This window comes from Meles meles, chromosome 12 (assembly GCF_922984935.1).
Source record: "Meles meles chromosome 12, mMelMel3.1 paternal haplotype, whole genome shotgun sequence".
Lineage (NCBI taxonomy): Eukaryota > Metazoa > Chordata > Mammalia > Carnivora > Mustelidae > Meles > Meles meles.
In genome coordinates, this window is record NC_060077.1 from 25,772,879 (window position 1) to 25,789,379 (window position 16,501).

The 16,501-nt window shown below is 55.5% G+C and overlaps 1 protein-coding gene across 4 annotated transcripts; it reads right to left on the reverse strand.

Moving 5' to 3' along the window:
* Positions 1-11,231: 11,231 nt before the first annotated feature.
* Positions 11,232-15,746, reverse strand: CASTOR1 (cytosolic arginine sensor for mTORC1 subunit 1). 4 transcript variants are annotated; one of them, XM_046024079.1, is made up of 9 exons: positions 15,523-15,745; positions 14,838-14,908; positions 13,467-13,654; positions 13,248-13,380; positions 12,855-12,978; positions 12,354-12,467; positions 12,101-12,183; positions 11,905-11,999; positions 11,232-11,774 (listed from the first exon to the last, which is right to left on the reverse strand). In XM_046024079.1, the coding sequence occupies exons 1-9, from the start codon at positions 15,633-15,635 to the stop codon at positions 11,706-11,708; spliced, it is 990 nt and encodes a 329-aa protein (XP_045880035.1). In that variant the 5' UTR covers positions 15,636-15,745; the 3' UTR covers positions 11,232-11,705. The 4 variants fall into 4 exon arrangements, with proteins under 4 accessions (XP_045880035.1, XP_045880034.1, XP_045880037.1 ...); XM_046024078.1 differs by having other exon boundaries at positions 12,855-12,981; XM_046024081.1 differs by lacking the exon at positions 11,905-11,999 and having other exon boundaries at positions 12,855-12,981; positions 15,523-15,746.
* Between the last annotated feature and the right edge of the window lie 755 nt (positions 15,747-16,501).

Sequence of the window (16,501 nt, forward strand, 5' to 3'; positions counted from 1 at the left end):
AATGGCTATTGGTGCCATCCCGGAGCTAGGAGTCTGAGACTGAGCGATCAGTAGGGTCGATGTTATCCTGCAGCCTCTCTCTTGGCTCCTAGACGGCCACCTTCTTGCTGTCTCGTCACGTGGTTGACCCCTAGTCTGTGTGTCTGTCCTAATCTCCTCTTCTTAGAAGGACAGCAGCCATAATGGATGGGCCACGCCCATTCCCGTGACCTCCTTGTGCCATACCTCTCTGAGGACCCTGTCTCCAAATACAGCCACATTCTGGGGCGCCTGGGTGGCTCAGTGGGTTAAGCCTCTGCCTTCGGCTCAGGTCATGATCTCAGGGTCCTGGGATCTAGTCCCGCATCCGGCTCTCTGCTCTGCAGGGAGCCTGCTTCCTCCTCTCTCTCTCTGCCTGCCTCTCTGCCTACTTGTGATCTCTGTCTGTCAAATAAATAAAATCTTAAAAAAAAAAAAAAAAAAGATTCTCAAATACAGCCACATTCTGAGGTACTATGGGAGTCAGTCTTTAACACAAGAATTTAAAGGATAAAACCCTGCCCAGAACAGCTTGCAAGAGGAGGGCATGGTTGGAGGGCTGCGGGGAGTGTGGACGATGGGGGAGTTCCTGGAGCTCGGTGGGAGGGGACAGCGATGTGCAGGAGGACAGGCAGTGGCCCCAAGGTGAGGAGACCCGACTGGCCAATGGAGCAAAGCATGAGGGGAAGATGCGTCAGCATTTCTGGTGAGGTCAGCGCCCAGTGACGTCCCTCTCCCCAGCAGGAAGGGCTTGCAACACGGCCCAGCCAGTATAAATAGGCTCCCCAACCACAGGCCCGGGCTGTCCCCTCTTCCCGGGGCCACGTCAGCTGGGTCCTCGTGATTCGGAGGGGGAAAGAGGACTGGTTTGGTTCCTCAGAATGGCTGTTCCCCTGTCTTTCCGGCCCACCCTCTGCCAGTGAGGCTCTACTGCTTCAAGTGCAAGAACAGGACCTGGGGTGGACTGGGTGGGTCAAAATTGGAGGCAGGAGGCCACTCATCTGGGAAGAAGACAGTGACCCGTGACCCGCTAGGGTGGGAGCTAGACACCAACCCAGTTACCGGTCTCCATCTGCTTATGAGCCCAGTGTTCTTGGCCCAGTCCCCTTTCTGAGCCTCAGTTTCCCCTGTGGACAGCAGGGGCACAATGTAACAGTCAAGAGGCAGACAACCCAAATTTAAAATGGGCAAAGAGGGGGCAGCTGAGTGGCTCAGTGGGTCAGGCATCCGGCTCTTGGTTTTGGCTCACGCTGTGATCGCAGGGTGGTGAGCTCGAGCTCCGGGCTCATCAGGAAGTCCACTGGAGGTTCTCTCTCTCTGCCTCTGGCCAGGAATGCTCTCTCTCTCTCTCTCTCACATAAATAAATAAATCTTAAAAAAAAAATAAAACAGGGGCACCTGGGTGGTGCAGTCGGTAAAGCCTCCAACTCTTGGTTTTAGCTCAGGTCATGATCTCAGGGTCCTGAGACCAAGCTCGGTGCTCAACCCAGAGTCTGCTTATGTTTCCCCATTCCTCTCCCTCTGCCCCTCCCCTCTCTCCGCTCTCTCTCTCTCAGGTGTGCACTCTCTCTCTCAAAAATAAATAAATAAATCTCTAGAAACATAATGAAAATAAAAATAAAATAAAATGGGCAAAGGAGAAACAAACAGCTATTTCTTCAAAACAGGCAAATGCCCAATAAACCCATGAAAAGCTGCTCAACATCGTCAGCCATCAGGAAAATGCAAAATGAAAACCACAGTGAGATACCTCTTCATACCCCCTGGGGTGCCTGTCATCAAAGACAGTAACAAGTGCTGGCGAGGACAGGGAAGAATCAGAACCCTAGGATACGGCTCCTGGGAATTCAAGATGGCACAGCCGCTTTGAAGACCAGCAGGCCTTCCAACACTCAAACATAGAGATGGCCCATGCATGAGAGTTCCACGCCCCCATATGCACCCAAGAGAATTGAAAACACGTGTTCACACAGGAACTTGCACACAAATATTTATAGCAGCCTTTATTCACAATAACCAAGAAATGGAAGCAACCCAAATGTCCATCAACAGAAAATGGATTTTAAAAATGGTGGTCTAACCATACGACGGCATCTTATTGAGCCACAGAAAGGAATGAGGTCCCAATTCATCTAGACAGTGGATGAACCTCAAAGACAGGACGCCAAGTGAAAGAGACCAGTCGCAAAGGCCACACGTTGTACGATTCCATTTGAATGAAATGTCCAAAAGAGGTAAATTCATAGAGACAGAGAGCAGAGGAGTGGTTGCCGGGCCTGGAGGGGTCTGAGGACAAGGAGTGATCGCTAATGAGCATGGGGTTTCTTTGGGGGTGATGAAAGTGGTTTTGAGTTAAATTGTGGTGATGGTGGCCCTGTCTTCTGAAGAGACTAAAACCCAGTGAATTACCCACTTAAAGTGAGAAATTTGGTAATAAATATTTTGTATCTTTATTTTTTAAAATGCAGTGGTGAATACTACTTCAAGAGGACGGGGAGCGTAATTCGGTGAATAACACTTGCCAATGCCCGGCCCGTCGCTAGTCCTCCAGAAATACCCGCCAGCCAGCCAGTCACCCAGACAAAGGCGCGCATCTGCTTATGTCACAGGCTGGCTTTGAGGACGATTGGGAAAGATAATATTACATAAACCCTGGGGTGAGCAAGGATCTACCAGCGCCCTCCCCACGAGGCCGGTGAGGTCACCCAGAGCTGAAGGATTCTTCGGCTGAGAACTGCCAGAGTTCTTCTGGGACCTGGTGTGTCCATAATGTGGGAAGCCATGTCCCTCATGTGCCCAGTGGCTCCCCCAAATCGGGTAAGTGAACGCCCTGCCAGAGGCCTGAATACCTATTGAAGGAAGTGCGGCAGAAAAGGAACTATCTTCTGTTCGGGAGTCTCTTACTGTTTGCAGTGAAGGGTTTGGGGGGATGCGTCCCCCTCTGAGGGAAGATGACCAGGAGATCAGAGCGCTGCCCCTCTATCCTTTCTCTGATTGGCCTAGAACAACTTCCCCCTCACCACCTCTCTGAGCCCAAGGTCCTCTCTGTCAGATGAGGGGACAGAAGAGATGCACACAGAGGGCCCAGAACCCTATGGAGCCCAATGGGGTCCCTTAGTGGCTCTAAGCACTGAGATGTCACTGTAAGTAAAAGCAACCTTAGCCATTAAACAAGGACCAGGAAGACCAATGAAGTCCTGACTTTTCTCATGATGACAACATACAATGCCTATTTTGAAACTTCACATTCCTGCCAAATATGTCCAGATGTCCCAGGCATGTGCTGTTTGCCCAGTGGTAATAATCAGAGATGTCTCTGTGTGCTGAGACCAGTTCTGACATCTACTACGGGCTGGCTCTGTGACCGCTTCCAGCCATCTTCACAGAGATCGTTTGTCTCCATCCTGTAGATGGGGTAGCTGAGGCCCAAGAGACGGGGCAGTTGGTGGGAGGTCACACAGATAGGAAGGAGCAAAGGCAAGTTTGAGTGTGGGCAGCTGTCCTCCGCCCACATGCTTGGCCAGCACACCATTCATACTGTGGCTTGCCCAGAGCTCATGCAGCCACATGGTGCAACAAGCTTGAAAACATATGGCTTTTGCAGATGGAAGATGGAAGATGAAGTTGGTCAAGGGCCAGCCAGGGAGTGACTGGGGGAGAGGGTTGGTATTTCTACAGGTCTGGAAAGAAAATGTCAGTTTAACTGGCAGAAATGCAGGAAAGAGATGCTATAAGTTCCATGTGGAGGGAAGGTCATGAGCTGCCCACCAAGCTAGATTGCCTCGGTCTAGTTTATTCATTTGTTTTTAAGATTTTGTTTATTTGAGAGTGAGAGAGATCACAGAGGGAGAGGGAAAAGCAGATTCCCTGCTGAGCAAGGAGCCCGATGTGGGGCTCGATCCCAGGACCCTGGAATCATGACCTGAGCTGAAGGTGGATGCTTAACCGACTGAGCCACCCAGGTGCCCCAGTCTAGTTTAGAGAGGAGCAGGTGTGGCTGAAGTCTAACGGAGACAGAGGGAGGAAATGGGTCCACCCACAAAATGGCTTTACTGCCATTACAGCCCCTCTGGGGGCCTTGTAGAACACAGCCTGGTGCCATTCTCTTGCTTAAAACACTCCCCTGCCTTCACATTGACATTCAGTAAGGCCAAGGCCATTACCACAGCCACCAGGCCCTGCCCACCTCCCCAGCCTCACCCACAACCTCTCTAAGCCACCACCTTCTCTCACCTTCCTCAGTCCCTCAGGGGAGCAGAGCTCTCACCCCATGGCCTTTGCATATGCTGTTCCCACTGCCTGAATCTCCTCCTACTGAATGAACTGTCACCCAGGCCAAGCTTCACCTCTTCAGGGAAGCCCTCCCAGAACTTTTCCCACCCCAGGCTGGCCCCTACCCACCCCCCTCAAATTCCATGGCTCCCCATGGCCTCTCCAGAGCACAGCATAGGCCATATAATTTAGTAGGTGCTCAATAAATCCTTAGTGACTGGATGAACGCCCAGCCATACAGATGTGGGCATCTGTAGAAGCCCCAGGAAAGGTCAGTCATGGCTTCCAGGCTGCAGGACCCAGATGTGTGCCTCCCACATCCGGTGCACTTGCAGCCAGGCCTCCGGAAGTGCAGGTCCACCTCGCTGCTGGGCAGGAACAGGTTCTCTTGGAGCCTTTCTCGTGCCTTCTCTTCGTCACCTTTCCTCAAGGAAATCAGAATTATATCACTCACAATACACCAAAGCACATGATCTCTCTCTCTCTCTCTTTTTAAGGAAGCCTTGATTTTTTTTTTTAAAGATTTTATTTATTTATTTGACAGACAGAGATCACAAGTAGGCAGAGAGGCAGGCAGAGAGAGGAGGAAGCAGGCTCCCTGCTGAGCAGAGAGCCCGATGCGGGACTCGATCCCAGGACTCTGGGATCATGACCTGAGCTGAAGGCAAGAGGCTTTAACCCACTGAGCCACCCAGGTGCCCAGGAAGCCTTGATTTTTAAAGACGCTGACTTTTTCCCTTATGATATTTTTTTAAAAGTGAATTCAAAATACATTCCTTCACCCACTGCAGATTTCAACACTTCCCTGGAAAACAAGCTGAAAAAGAAAAACATAAGGCATTTCTCCTACTTCCTTTAAAGAATTCACTTCAGAAGGAATCCCATAAGCAGCACCTGACAGCCTCATAGAAAGGGACCAGTCTCCACTGGAGGGGATAATCCTGCCTTTTGCCAAGACAGATGAAGGATGCTGGCTTTTTAGGCCCTTCTTCAACCTGTATTTAAGTGATTCATTATATGTGTCAGGCACCAGGCTTAGGCATGGGTTGTAGATCAGCAAGAAAGACTAGGCTCCTAGGTAAGTGAATTTGTTGTGAAGGCCTTTTTATATCCAGGTCTTGAAGTGTGAATAAACACACTAGCCAACATCCAGCATGTGATCTGGAAACCCACCGTTTGTCAGCCTGCTCATTTCTCACTCTAGGCTTAGGAGGGAGCGCCCAACCCAGCCTGACCCTCATGGTACCCTGGAGTCTAGTGCTACTCTTGCATCCTGAGCAGAACCAGTCAGAATCCTTGCCCAAGACCGATGTCAGACTCAGGAGACAGGCCTCCCTTAAATGGCCAAGCCTTCGGAGCTGGGATGTCACAGGTCTAGCGCTGTGAAAAGCCACTTTCCCCAGCTCCATGGGGTGGGGTGCAGTCCGATAAAGTGGGTGAGAAATAGCTGGTCCAGCCGGAGAGGCCAAGCAACTTCCCTGAACCCCTGGTCTCCGCCTGAAGCCAGGACCAACCCCACAGCTTGTCCCAGCTACGCAGGACAATGATGTCAGTCTATTTTCTGCTAGTTGAGCTGGTTTCCTGGCACTTGCATGGGGAGTCCTTTGTCCTGCACTAGTATAAGGATGAAAGCAGGAGGGGTGGAGGAGATGGAGAGAGGAAGTGGGATGGGCTTGGAGACTTCTCTTGGTGCCAACTGCTGCAAAAGCCCAGGAACTCTGCTCAACAGAGAGAGCAACTGGAGAAAGATGGAGGGGACCAGCCAGTCCCCATGGAGCTGTCCGCAAATGATAGCCCTGGTCCCAAGGGGAAGTCCAGGACACAGAGGTGGACTCATTGGCAGGGATGCCTGGAGGAAATGACCTGGGACAGGTGTTGTGGAAGACCTGCCTTCTTCCCCTTCTTATTCTTGAGGAGCTGCCAAGGAAACTCTGGGTGTTTATCTTGATAAGAAAAAAAGAAACGGGGCACCTGGGTGGCTCAGTCGGTTAAGCATCTGCCTTCGGCTCAGGTAATGATCTCAGGGTCCTGGGATCAATCCCCACATCAGGCTTCACTGCTCAGCGGGAGTCTGCTTCTCCCTCTGCCCCTGCCCACCTCATGCTCTCTCTCTCTCTCTCTCCCCCTCCAAATAAACAAAATCTTAAAAAAAAAAAAAAAAAGGAAAGAAAGAAAGAAAGAAAAGAAAATACATCCTGCAGCTCCAAGGGGAGAAAAGGCCATCAAAGCTTGCTCTGTCCAAAGGCCACCTGGTGGACATTCAATGGGTGGTGGACAGTGGTCAGCTGGGGCCAGGTCACCTTGTCCACAGAACACACAGTAAGGAAGGAAGAGAAGCGGGAGATGGCAGAAGACGCAGATGTCGGGCACCCCCACATTAATAGCCTGAGGTGGGAACCCAAATGTCCACAAACAGATCATGAATTGTTAAAAAGTGGTGTGTCCACTTATTCAGCCACAAAAAGGAATTGGAGTACTGATAAACACGCACCAGGCTGAGTCAAACAGGCTGAGTCAAACAAGCTAGAGGCCCAGAGTCACATATTATCTAATTATCTAATGCTGCCTACGTGAAATGTCCAGAACAGGGAAATCCACAGAGATAGGATGCAGATTGGCCATGGCTGGGGGCTGGTCGGAAGGGGAACGAGGAGGGACTAGCGACGAGTGTGGGGTTTCCTTTCGGGGTGACGAAAACATTACAGGTGGTGGTTGCACAACATTATGAATATGCTAAATGCCACTGACCTCGTCACTTGAAAATGGTCAATTATGTATTATGTGACTTTCACCTCAATTTATTTATTTATTTTTTTAAGGCAGAGCTTAAAAACAGGGCAACTCCAGGAAAGCCAAGGGGGCAGGAGAGAGTCAGAGACCTCCCACAGCCCCTCCTGTTACTGCTTGGTTAGGACCTGTCCCAGAGCTCTTGCTCGTCGACTTAGAGAAGGCTCACCTCAAGTTCAAAGGCCGGGGCAGGCCCTTGAGGACAGGACCTGGCAGCTGCCCCACGCAAAAGCTCCCAACAGTGGGGGAGAACGAGTCAAGGGCAAGGCACAACAGCAGAGCAGCTGAAGAGCTGCTGCAGCCGGGAGGTCTCAAAGGCAGACCTCCTGAGCAAGGGTCTGCCCAAGGCTGGTGATTGGGAAGGGAGAGGACACACCAAGATTTCTTGTACAGCCAGATGACAAGGACCTGCAGGAAGCCTGGGGAAGCACAGGTGAGGACAACTGCGGGCTGAATCAGGACCCAGGGAAGTGTGGAGGGCCCGGCTGCGGAGAACAGAGAAGTGGGAAGCTCAAGCTCATAGTGGGCGGGTGGGGGGTGGGGGTGCTGGGTGTTGATTTCTCTGTGTCCCCGTGGGGGGTCCAGATGGAGGGGCAGAAAGTCAGGCCAGGCTTGCTTCAGGCTGCGGACAGAGGACGAGGGACAGAGGAGGAGTGGACAGAGAGGTAGGAGGGAGACGGAGGAGGCTGAGGCAGCTGGGGTGGAGAGCGAAGGTGGAGGGGTAGAGTTGGGGTGCACCCAGCACAGCCCAGAATTCCCCTGGTGACTGCAGGAAGCTGGGCGTCCTGAGATTAGGGCGAGGCAGGAAGGCCTGGGAGGATGTGGGCCCGGAGAAGGAAAGTGGACAGGAGGGTACCTACAGACACACATGTGAACACAAAAACACCAGATGTGGCTGCCTGCCCTAGTACACGCGGACATACAGAAACTGCCCCGCCACAGACGGGAGCAGACGTACAGACACCGGCACCACACGTGTCTACACGTGCACAAACAGGCACAGATGCCTCCGGTCACGCACACACGGGACGCGTGCAGAAACACAGCCAGGCACACAGCTGATTTCGGACAAAATTGGATGCACGTTGGGCCACAGAGGCCCAAGGACACATTGGGACACATGGATCATGCGTGGACAGACAGACATACACACTTCCTGGCTGAAACAGGCCCATCTGCAGAGGTGCACTCAGAGGTCTGCACTGACTACCTGCACGGGCACCTGGAAAGCATCCCCATTGGCATCATAATGGATTCCCCCTGAGAAAGCAGCTCCGGGCACCCCTGTCTGCGGCACCCTCGGCTCCAGAACCCCAGCACCAGGTTCTGCCTGGGAAAGTGAGACAAACCACGGCCATTGCCCAACACACCCACTGGGCCCAGCCCGGGGTCAGGAAGGAGCCAGGGCCAGGCCTCACGTGCCTGCCCACACATTCACTCCCCGCCACCAACGCAGACGGCTGGGATTGCGAGGGAGCTTGCAAAACCATCCCCATCCCTCAGGGTTCAGCTAAAGTGTCCCTTCCCCCAGGGGACCTCCCCAGGCTATGCCCAATGTTAACCTTTTTGAATTCTCATTTTGCCATGCCCAGCTCTGTGACCTCGGGCAAGCACCTTCTCCTCTCTGCGCTCAGTTTCCTCTCAAAGGCGTGGCGGGGTAATGAGAACGTGCGTTGAATACATGAATGAATGGAGCACATCCCTTTCCCACCTCTTGCACAGCTGGGGGAATCGGCTTCCTGGTACTCAGTCAGCTAGCTGCAGGGGGGCTGACCTCCTGCCTGGACCCTTCCCACCAGGTGGGACATCTGAGAAGGTAAGGGTTTATTCTCCCTTCCACACAGGACCAAGAAGCCAGCTTTGGGGTGACTTGGCAACAGGCATGGAACCAGACAGCCCTACCTGGCAGAGGTGGGGATAATTCAGGGTGCCCCCACCCTGAATTTCTGCTCAAATAACTTCAAGGAGGACTCACAAGGTCATTCGCCCTGTATGGGCAGGCAAAATCTGAGAGGGTAGAAATGAGCCGCTGTGGGTACCTGCCTGAGCTTTCCTCATCTCCCATCCCCACCCACCTAGGAATGCCCCCCACCCCAGGTTCACATCCTCCCAGCAGATGCCAGACACTAGGACACTAGGCTGGCAGTCGGAGGGCTGAGAGAACCTTTCTACTCCCCAAGGGACTATAGGCAGGGCCTTCCCCAGGCACGGGCTGCCATCTTTATGAGGATGGGCACTTGGGCTCTGCAGTCTGGGGCCTTGACCCCTGCACTCAGGAATGGTTGTGCTGATGTGGACAGGTGCATGAGTGTGCCCAGGGTTGGAAGGACAAGGACATGGACTGTGTGCCAGTGAACACCCCCAACCCTAGTTATGAATGATCTAAGCTGAGCCTAAACCCAGGCCTGGGCTAACCAAACAGACTTCCTTTGTTCTACAACTGTCCAGGGGCTCGGGTGGGACAAAGAGGTGATTCTGTGAGGCTCCACCATAACCTGGGACAGCTTAAGCCCTGTCCGTGACGGCACCCAGAGCATTAGACAAGTGTGAGGCCAGGGTCACATCCCCCTTTCAGCGGAGTGTGTGCCAGTCACTTCCCAAGCCCTGTGCTTTGACCCCAGGTGGGTCCTGGGGTCCCTGGCAATCCCAGAGCAGATTTCCCCATTTATAACCTGTTGACGGCCAAGCTGACCCAGTGACCCCCAAGGACCCTAATGTCCAGGGAGCTAAAACCCCTCCACACTGACCTGGGCCCAAGTCAGAATAGACCACTGGGGCCCCCTTACCCAGGCCAGTCCTATGGGAAGCACCTGGCACCAACGCCAGATTAGGGCCTGGTTTGAGGGACTAGGCAAAGCCTGATGCACCTGGAAAGCCAGGATAACAGAAATACCCAAATTAGGCAGTGACTCACAAGCAGACAGATGGACAGAACCCCCCGGAGCTGAACACGGGGCCCAGGAGCTCTCTACCTGCAGAGTTGGGAGCCCCAAGGATTCTGGTTCTAAAGCCCCCACTTAGCCCAGGACATCCTTTGAGCCAGGGTCCAAGTTGTGCCCTCCAGAGAGAAGCCAGAACTCCCTCTTCCCCCTGAAAGTCAAACTACAAAGCAATGACCCCTTCCCAGTGCCAAGAAGTAGAGGGGTACTGAAGGACCTGCCTCGAAGATCTTGATCCACATGAGGAAACAGAGGCTGAGGGGAAGGGGCTGGCCTAGGGTCCCCGACTGCTCACTCACCGGGCTGGCCTTTGCTGCACTCTGTTCCTATGATCTGCAGCCTCGGGTTCCCAGGGACAGGGCGGGCACACTGCCAGAGGACTGCCTCCGTTCTGGCTTTTCTGGGGAGCCACAGTGACCTCCGAATACGCCGAAGTCACACCCTTCTTCCCTTCTCAAGTGCGGGCGGGTCTGGGCTGAAGGTACCTGATAACCTCCCGGGGACATCTGTAGGGTCCCATCAGGCTCACAATGGAATCCTGGTCTCACGGAGTGAGGAGGCAGCCCCTCTGTGACAGGAAACCTGGGCCCACATGTGCTGAGCCTCTGGCCCAGGCAGGTAGCCTGTGAAAGCAGAGTGGGTTGCAGGTGTCCTCTATGCCCATCCTGTCATTCTAGCACCCAGGTCCCCACTCTGGCTGGCCCCCTCCCACTACTACTCCAGGAAAGCCCTGGTGACAAGAACTAATTGATCTCTTGGCCAACAAGGACTCCTGTGAGAGACCTCCATGACTCAGGCATGGTCTGAAGGCAAGCACGCAGCAGCCTGGAAGAAGGGTGCTTTTGGGTCCTCCTTGAGGGGTTTCACAATAGGCCAGTCACACCCAAGGTGGCAGGGAAGGCTGGGGGACCTCCAGACAGGAGGATCGCAGAATCTCCAACCACGTTCAGTACTTTCTGGGCTATTCCAGAAGCAGCAAGAAAGGAAGAAAGAGGCTGGGCTTCAGAGGCAGGTAGCCATGGACGGGGATCAGGTGCTCTTGGCTAAGTCACTTCTCAAAGGTTCAATTTCTCTCAGAGGTGAGAACTGAGTCAGGTGAGCCCAGCCAGAGCCAGCAACATAGGGACAGAGCAGGACTTCTGGCAGAGGGGCTGGGAGGAGGAACAGAACAGCGAGCCCGAACTCAGACAACACCCACTGGCCACAGCCCAACCCTTCATTACTCCAAGGCCTTTATTAACAAGTCAATAAAAAAGGGAGAGAGATGTAAAAATACTTTTCTCGGAGGCCCCCAGAGGGGCAGGCACTGTCAGAATCACCGGCCAGGGAAGGCAACCCAGCCAGAGGCAGAACGGAAATCAGGGCCCTATCCGGGGAGCAGCTGGCCTGGGGCGCTGAGGGTGGGGGCGATGGCTTGGACCTCAGGCAGGGAATGTGCAAACGCTGAGGCCAAGCAGGGAGTGATGGGGTGAGGGGTTCCCGGAGGAAGCCCAGAGCACCGTGTTCCCTTGCGTGGGCAGACATGCGTGTCCACGTGAGAGCCGGTGCCTGCACGCAGCTTACATACAGAGAGCAGAAGGAGGGGTGCCCGGCAGGAATGGCGGTCGAGGGGAAGGCTCATCCCAGAGCTTGAGGAAATAGCTTAGAGAAGTCTCTGGAAGACTGGGGTGAAGGGAGAGCGAGGTGGCCTCAGGAGCCCTGGCCGTCCTGCCGTCGCTGGAGGACTTCAATAACACTGCCAATGCCGTCCTCAGGCACCTGTGGGCAGGTGGGCAGAAGGAGGGGTCAGGGCCACGCTGACCTCCTGGCCTAGATGGACTACAACCTGCACCCTCCCCACCCTCCCCGGCCTCAGTGTCCTTCCAGGAGCCTAACCCATGGCGCTCACCAGGGCATGGTCAAAGTTGAAGGTGCTGATGTAGTAGGCAGAGATGTCGGCCGCAGCCAGGGGGCCTGCGATCTGGGCCACGATCCCACACTCATCTGAGGGTTATTGGGGAGGATGGGGGGAGTCCATGTGGATCATCCTGGCCACCCCTCCCAGGTCCTCTCCAAGTCCCCAACACGAAAGAAGCAGCCCTCACCAAAGCCCAGAGGCTGTCCACCGATGCGTACCATCCTCCACAGCTCTCCTGAGGAGCTGGTCAGCAGGAGGTCACTGGGGAACCTGGAGAGGCAGGTGGGTAGTGGGCAGGGCACCCACCCATCCCCTCCCTGCCACAGTGTGAGCCCCTGGAAGCAGGGCGACCTGGTGACCTCAGAGTCTGATGCTCCACCTCCCCCCTCCCTAGTGCTGGGCTTGGGATCTCTGGTCCCCAGGGCCTAGGGGTCACATACTTTTTCTGAGTCTCAGCGTCCATGACGATGGAGATGTAGCCCTCGATGAGGGAGAAGGCAAAGAACGTAATGGAGCTGGGTTCAGGACCACCAGAGGCTGCCTCCTTGGGGGCACTGGAAAAGGACAGGAGGCTCAAGCGCTCTTCAGGGCACCCAGCCCACTCCATGTCCTCCCACTCCCTGGGCCGCTTTCCTCCCCTGTACAAGGGCCCTGGTCTCCTGATGGGAGTGGGAGGCAGGAGAGGACGATGAATCTCACCTCGTCCAAAGACACTGGACCCCCTGGGATGGCCTGACTCAGGGTTGTCTCAGTTCACTCTACAGGAAGGCGCTGCACCTGGGGCATTGGGATCTACCCTAAACATCAGTCAGGGGTACGTGGTTACCCCAGGCTGCCAGGAACCCAAGACACAGAACAGGGCACAGAGAGGCAGAATGGTGGGACACAGCACAGGGAACAACCGTGTGAGGACAAAGACATGAGGTGCAAACAAGGCCCACCTGTATGAGTAGAAGAGGACATCGATGAGCGTGGTTGCGATGGCTGGCAGGGTCTCAGGGTCCAGGGTGAGGACACAGAAGCGGTTCTGTGGGCTCTGGATGGGGTGCACGGTGGGGCTGGGCCCTGCTAAGAGGGACCAGGCAGCGGCTGTCAAGGCGACTGTGGGCGGGGGCGCCGCCTGGTGGCCAAATAGGGAGGGGCCTGGGAGGGGTGTAGGATCATGCTCTAGGAACTTTTTCCATTCATGCTCTCTTTCCACCACATCTCCCTATCTTGGGAGGCAGTCGGTGTCAGCTAGTATCCCCACACCCACAGACCAACCCTCACAAGGGAAGGGGCCCAGTGGGAAAAGGAGGCCCTGACTAGGTCTGGGTGTCGCAGGGAAGCCTCACCATGCTGAGACCGGGGAAAGCCATTGCTGGAATCATCCCTGGCAACAGGCACAGGCTCCCCGCCCACTTCTCGGTAAATGTCAAACTCCTGGGATAGCGTGTGGATCACCACGGACAGGTCCTGCTCCCGAACCTGGACCACAAGGGGATGAGGTATCATGTTAGTGCCCAGGCCCCCAGGCCCACCCTGCTCCGCCCTGGAGCCTGCCGAAAACTCACCAGGATGAAGTCTGTCTGGTAAGTTGACAGCATCAGCACAGACACGTGGTGCTCCGCCAATGGCGCAATGACTGAGCGGGCGATTTTGGTGACCCCAGCAGCCTGCACTGCTGCACCGCTGCGGGATGACACATTCAGCACCAGCCATGTGGCCTCAGCCACTTGAAGGAACTCAGATGGGGGAAGCTCTGTGAGCAGGAAGCACACACCATGTCAGAGCATACGGGGCGGGCCCTGTCCCTGTTTCCCTGTCTGTGGTGGGGGTGAGGGGACGGGGGGGTTCTACCAAGGTAAGGGCAGGTCTGGAGACAGGGGCTGTCTCCCTCTCCCAAGTTCTTCTCCGGAGAACCATGTATGCAAGGACTGCGAAGTGCTTCAAGTGCTGGCCTGCTAGGGATGGAAACTTCCTAGTTAAGACTGGAGCTCCAAATTCAGACAAACCTGGGTTCAAATCCCAGCTTCACCATTTACTTGCTGGTGACCTGCGGTAAATGATTTAACTTTTCAGAATCTCAGTTTCCTCATCTGTAAAATGGGATGAGAGTTTATACCTCATGACGGCAGTCTGTGGATTAAGGCTTTATATCACGTGGAACCACCAGGGGGCGCCAGCAAATCAGGTTAGCTGAGGGATGCCCTTCTCCCTCCGCAGACCCAGACTTTCCTGCAGTACAAACCGGGAAACTAAGGCCTGAAGGGCTGCAGTGGAGAACGAGCCAAACCTCAGTTTCGTGGCCTGATGCTGCAGGCCTGTGAGGAGGGGTCAGGCTGGCAGGAGTAGGAGCCAGATGTCAGCTTCAGAGACCAGGGAGGAATCAGGCTGGCGTCCAGTCCAGAGCAGGAGCCAGAGCCCGGGTGGCTGCTAATCTCCCAAGTGCAGCCAGGAGGCTCCCCAGGACCCCGAGGTGGGCTGCCTGCCCGCTCCTGCTTTCCTTTCCCAACCCTCCGACTCCTGGAGTTCCCAGACCACCCAGGGAGGAGGTGATCAGCGCCATAGAGAGAAGTCCAGGGAAAAATAATGGCCAGGGGGATATAACTGGCAGAGGAACCCCTGATTTTTGCTCTGAACTGTAACTGAGGCCCAGCTACCGGCCTGAGGCCGCTAAGTGCCCTTCACAGCCCTGTCTAAAAAGTTCTCATGGGACCCTATTAGATCAGAACCATAACTATGCCATTTTACATAAGAGGAAACAAACAGCTCAGAGAGAGGAAGTGACTTGCTCAAAGGCACACAGCCAGTGAGTGGTAGTAGTCGAATTCGAACCCAGACCCATCTGCCTTCAAAGCCCCAGCTCTTGTGACTCTGGATCCCAGGATCTAGTGAGAATCCCACAAAGAGGGGAGCACATCCTTCCCCAGCCCAGCCCCCACCTTTGAAGCCCTCCTCGTCCACCATGAGCGTGTAATCCTCGGGGGTCTCCGTCAGGCTGAAGAACTTGCACCTGGATGAGGGTGGGGGGCATCTTCAGCCTGGGTTGGGCGGAGGGGGCAGGCAGGATCTCGCTCCAGTTCGCCCAGAAAGACCCTGCTGAGCCCCTCCCTGCCCACTCAAGCCTCAATTTTCTCTCCCAGGCCAGTGGGTGTGGGCCTTATCACCGGAATCACGAACTGTTTTTCGTCTCCGGACCTCTGTAGAAGCTCCCGACCCTCTATTCCGGGAAGGAGGAGAGGCTTACCGGCGACTACAGCTCTGGGGGTATCGGACTTTGGGGCCCCTAGACCAGCCCCTCTGACCCGATGGGAGGCATCTGTAAGAAGCTTCCCGCAGTCGCCAGGAAAGAACTGCCCCCATTTGACACCCCTTAGAGTTAAGCATTGCTCACCCCAGGTTGTTTGCGCCTTAACTGGCCCTGGGAGGGGGCCTCACGGCGCCGAATAGGCGCCGCGGTCCCAGGGAGGGTAGGCCTAAGCCGGATGGCGGCGGGAGGAGGGTAGGAAGGAGAAGCGCCATCCCCGCCCGCTCCCGCTCGCCCTGCAGCGACGTTAATCTCCCCAACCCGTCCCGGAGCAACAGCGGAGCCCACCCCCACCTGTGCCCCCGAACCCGGGCGCGCACCGGCTGCGGCGGGGCAGGAAGAGTAGCTTGATGAGCGGGTGGGTGTAGAGCCAGAGACCGGGGCGGGCGAGGCTCAGCACCCGCACCCGGTGCTCCAGGATGTGCAGCTCCATCACGGTCCGCGCGGACCTGACCCCGCTGCCAACCAGACCCAGGCCGCCGCCGGGGGCGGGGCGGCGGGGCGGTGCCGGGGTCTTAAAGGAGCCGGTGCGCGGCCGGGTCCCTGCCGCCAGCTATGCGGCGGACCCTCCCCGCCCCACGCTGCGTCCAGTTTCCCGACAGCCACGCCCTGAGGGGAGGGCGGCCTATCCAGAGTGGCCACGCCTCCTTCTTAGGGCCGGAGCCTCATCCCTTAGGTTCCAGCCCGCCGAGCCCCGCCTCTGATGACTCCGCCCCTTTAGCATTGCTTCGGGGATCACAAGCCGATCCCACCCGGCTGGAGTCCTCTAGGCCCCGCCCATGCCGCGCCCCCTCTCCGGGGCTCTGCGTTTTCCGCAGGTCGCCTTCCTCGCTGGGGTCGGAAACAGGAAGGAGATGAGGAATGGTTTCTGTCCTTCAGTCTTATGATTGATATCCTTGAAGTTCCGAAGGGCCGCGAAGCGAACCGGGGTTCAGTTGGCTCCAGAGTGCTGCCCAGAAAACTCTGGAGTATGGAGGGATAGGGATAGGCTGTGCAGCCCTAGTGACTGATTCTCTCCCCACAAAGTGTCCTTTCTCCCTCCTTCCCCTTATGGAGAAAGAAGGCGAGTACTCAAAAGGATCATAGAGATAGGGAGGGCCCCAGCCCTTTATATTTGAGTAGCATACTGTGGGCTACGTAGGGGTTGAAAGTGGCCAGGCTTATGGCCTGAGACCCTTCAAGACTAAGTGCTTGGGCCGGGGTTGCCCAAAGGCCCAGACTTCAGGGGACAGGCCCATGTATTTGGGGCTCACTGGGTACTCAGGTCTCAGACCTGAGACTTGAGCCCTCCTGAGGCCT